At 36.7% G+C, this 3,644-nt stretch overlaps 1 protein-coding gene across 1 annotated transcript; it reads right to left on the bottom strand.

Annotated features, from left to right (window-relative positions):
• Positions 1 to 1,038, bottom strand: LOC120286787. Its single transcript, XM_039299285.1, has 2 exons — positions 685 to 1,038; positions 1 to 546 (listed from the first exon to the last, which is right to left on the bottom strand). The coding sequence occupies exons 1-2, from the start codon at positions 776 to 778 to the stop codon at positions 428 to 430; spliced, it is 213 nt and encodes a 70-aa protein (XP_039155219.1). The 5' UTR covers positions 779 to 1,038; the 3' UTR covers positions 1 to 427.
• Between the last annotated feature and the right edge of the window lie 2,606 nt (positions 1,039 to 3,644).

Here is a 3,644-nt window from a genome sequence, read left to right as displayed (position 1 = left end):
TGATGGAACACGATAGAAAAATGAGACCTTTCATTAAATCTCGCCATGACATTATCGTTAATCATGGGGATTCCCTATGGAGATAATGACAACCTGACTCAACAGGGGAGAAAAAAAAGAAAGATTAAACCTAAATTACAGACTTAATCAAACTCCTAAACACCCCTAAACTTCTTCATGCGAAACCCCACATCATCAAAATTACAATGGAGGGGGTCTCTCGAAACCTTCCCTAATCATGACAAAGTCTCTCTCTCTCTCTGCTTTTTTTTTTTTTTTTTTTTTTCTGGGTTTTCTTCTCCTCCTTTTCTTGGGCACCATCCCATCAGGAACTAATTTCCACCAACCGGTCATCATATCTACAACACAAATTGGCAAAGCTCAAGAGGGGTGCAGAGGTTGGAGCTTTTCTTCTGAAGTCCTTTCTTCAGTCGCATGTAATGGCCTTGGACTTATCGAGGATCGACCACATCACCTGGACATCCTCGTAGGCGCAGGCCATCACTTCGCCCTGCAGGTTCATCATGTTTACTCGCTTCTCATGCTCTGCAAAGACAAACAAAACGCCACGGGAAATGCATCAGTACACGAATCATATGAAACTGCACCATCTTTCTCATGTCCAGGGTGTGTGGATGGATTTAGATGAGATGAGGTTGAGATGGTGGCAAAAAATATGCAGACCTTGGTGGGACTTCTTGTCTCGGGAGGGGCTCTGGTTGAAGAAAGTGCAGGCTTTTCGAAAGGGGGATGTGATGGTTTTCTTCCAAGAAGCCATTTCTGGTGTCTCTGAGCTTGCTGCTGCTGCTGCTGCTGCTGCTGTTGCTGTTGCCGTGCCGTGCTCTCTTGGGTTCTCTGTCTGGTAAATTTCGTGGCAAGTCCCGAAGACTGAAGTCTCAAGGCTAGGTCATGGAGGAGTTTATATAAGAGCCACAGCACAAGTGAAATCTAGAGCACAGAGAGGGGGAGAGAGAGAGAGAGAGAGAGAGACAAGATCCGTGAGACGAGCTAATCAATGATCACTAGCTTTTCAAATTCTTTCTTTTTTTTCCTTTTCTTCTTTATAATGTAACAAAAGTAGGGTCAACCGCAGATGGCACATGGTGCACGCTCCCACACAGAGCGCCTACCCGTGAATCCCTCCTTCTATCTTCGTCTTCAATGTGAAGTTTTCTGATGAATTAAAGCAAAAAGAAAGGAAGATACATGGAGTATGTCATTCTAAGTCATTGAAAATTCAATTGGAGAAGTAAAAATGGAGGTTATTTCTAGTTTACCACATGTTAAATTGTGATACCGATTGCATCTTTGGGGGTAAAGTTGTGGAGTGACTCCACCACTTGTCATGTGGAGTGTAGACAAGTAATCAATTAGTAACACGAAGTGTTTTCATCATTCATATACTTTCTCGTGAATACGAATGTTTTCTTGATATGCGCCTCATCTAACTTAGAATTATCTCATTGCTGTTAAAAAAAAAATATAGTGAGCCATTTGAATCAAAATAATTGGAGAACAATTGTTTTCTTGTATTTAAGTAGACTGAAAAATTATATTGTTTCATTATTTACCTTTTACCAAAAAAAAAATTATATTGTTTCATAGAGAAATATAATCTTTTTTTAACAAAAACTAAAAGTGTGTTTGAAATAAAAAAGATCTTATATTATGCTAGATAGGTACAATCAACCATTTGAAAAGTCGTGAGTACTTATAAACATGACATCTCAATTAATGACAAGTCAATCCCTATGTACTGTCTCAATTAATGACAAGCCAATCACTATGCACTAAGGGTAAAAACTCATGTAGTTGATAAATACAATTGATCAATTGAAAATTTGTGATTATTTATAAACAAACCATCCCAATCAATGTCAAATTAATCACTATGTATTGAGCGTAACGCTCATATGAACGACATTCGACAAATTTCTCAAAGTCAAAAGATGAGGTTTTTTGGTAACTAGACAGCTCCTTTCCCATTTCAAATGATTGTCAAGAGTTGAAACTGCACACATAAATTAAGTTTGCAGATAAATGAAGTTATGAAAATATCTTCATAACCCAACTTTTGTCCTTGGTAAACCTCTCTCTTTCAAGTTTCACGTGTCCCTTGATGAAATTGCCTTTTCAACCAATAATTTGTCTCATGCGTGAAAGTTAAACTGTACTTTTTTCCTTCTACTGTGATTAAATGTACAATTTCTTGACTAGTATAATTGAGATTTGTTAGCCGAAGTTGACCAATTCTAGCTTGCAATTATTATAAGGACCCATGACACGAAAAGCCTATGCTGGACCGAAATTACACTAGGGAGTTTACTATCCTGAGCACAAAAATCTTGTTGGGGGAACCACATTTATGTTGTAGAATTACCAAGGGCTACTTCACTTCACGCTTGACCGATACACAACTGGCATGAGCCTGGCAACTTCATATGCGTCTCGACTCGTATGTCCTTGCTTGACCGTGTTTGTTTTCATTAAAAAAAACTCGTGCAACTAGATGCACAAAGACCTAATGAAAGGATAGAATCGATTGACGACTTATATGAATGGTCTTTACAATAATGCCACATATATATAACTTTGGATTTTGAATCAATAATTTAGATGGGGCATGTGGTTGCGCACATGATTTACTGGGGAAATGAAGACTGCCTCAAACAGGAATTTTCAATAAGGGGGGCGAATATACGTTGGCCCCCAGAAAAAGGGAGGAAGCAGGAAATTTCGTTTAAGAACATAAATATGAAAAGCCCTATAAAATAATAACCAAGGGAAACTTCGCTTCAAGAGCGGGAAATCATATTTAAATAAGTTTTGTAAAATACACAAAAAAAATAAAAATAAATAAATAAATGCATCTGCACTAAGCTCGAGAAGGAAAATTAAAAATGGTAGCCGGTGATTTTTAATCATGAGGTTGACTATAAACCGTCGCTTGCTTCGCCAAGCCGCCCATGACGATAATTTAACAATTTCGATTTAGCGTCTTAATTCGGCAATTTACAGGTTATTTTCTTTGACAAATACTAAATAATAATAAATTAGTCTGTGTCTTGCTTCCGGAGTTTCCTTTTTCTTTTTCTTTCTTTATTAACAAATTAATATTTATTTATTCGTTTGCTTTTTTTCTTGTGGGCCGTCCTCAAAATGCGAAATTTGTCTAACTTTGAACACATCGAAAGAAGTGAGCTTTAATCGAGATGGGGAAAAACAGTGCATCTCCCCTTATCCGATCTTTTCTAAGTACAAAAAAAAAAAAAAAATTATAAAGCCATTTCGGGTCTAGAGAAGAAAAATAAAAATCTGACATAGGGTCAGTGATAAATGATTATGGTTCACGTTTCTTAGAGAATAATTCGTAATATTTAAATGACCATACCAGATATGAACACGATAAATTATAATTTATGACTAGAGGTTTCACATGTAGTCAAATTTGCAGGCTGTAGGGGGAGTTGAATCGATTGGTCGGTTTGGTTTGTTAGTTTGCGCGGATATTCCACCTTTTCAATTTATTTTTTAAATTTTTTTTAACATATGACTAGCTTCGAAAGAATAAACAGAAAATATTTTTCACAGGTTTAAATTGGATTAAAATAAGAACCCACTTGCTGTTTTAATTTTTAGGGTTT

This window comes from Eucalyptus grandis, chromosome 8 (assembly GCF_016545825.1).
Source record: "Eucalyptus grandis isolate ANBG69807.140 chromosome 8, ASM1654582v1, whole genome shotgun sequence".
Taxonomy (NCBI): domain Eukaryota; kingdom Viridiplantae; phylum Streptophyta; class Magnoliopsida; order Myrtales; family Myrtaceae; genus Eucalyptus; species Eucalyptus grandis.
Note: the sequence above shows the minus strand (reverse complement) of the source record. Positions and strands in the feature narration are given on the sequence as shown.

Bases quoted from the DNA above. Each gene is read 5' to 3' on its own strand.
- LOC120286787 (XM_039299285.1), bottom strand. From the start codon at position 778: ATGGCTTCTTGGAAGAAAACCATCACATCCCCCTTTCGAAAAGCCTGC. The intron at 547-684 runs GTCTGCATATTT...TTGTCTTTGCAG, and splicing joins AGACAAGAAGTCCCACCAAG to AGCATGAGAAGCGAGTAAAC.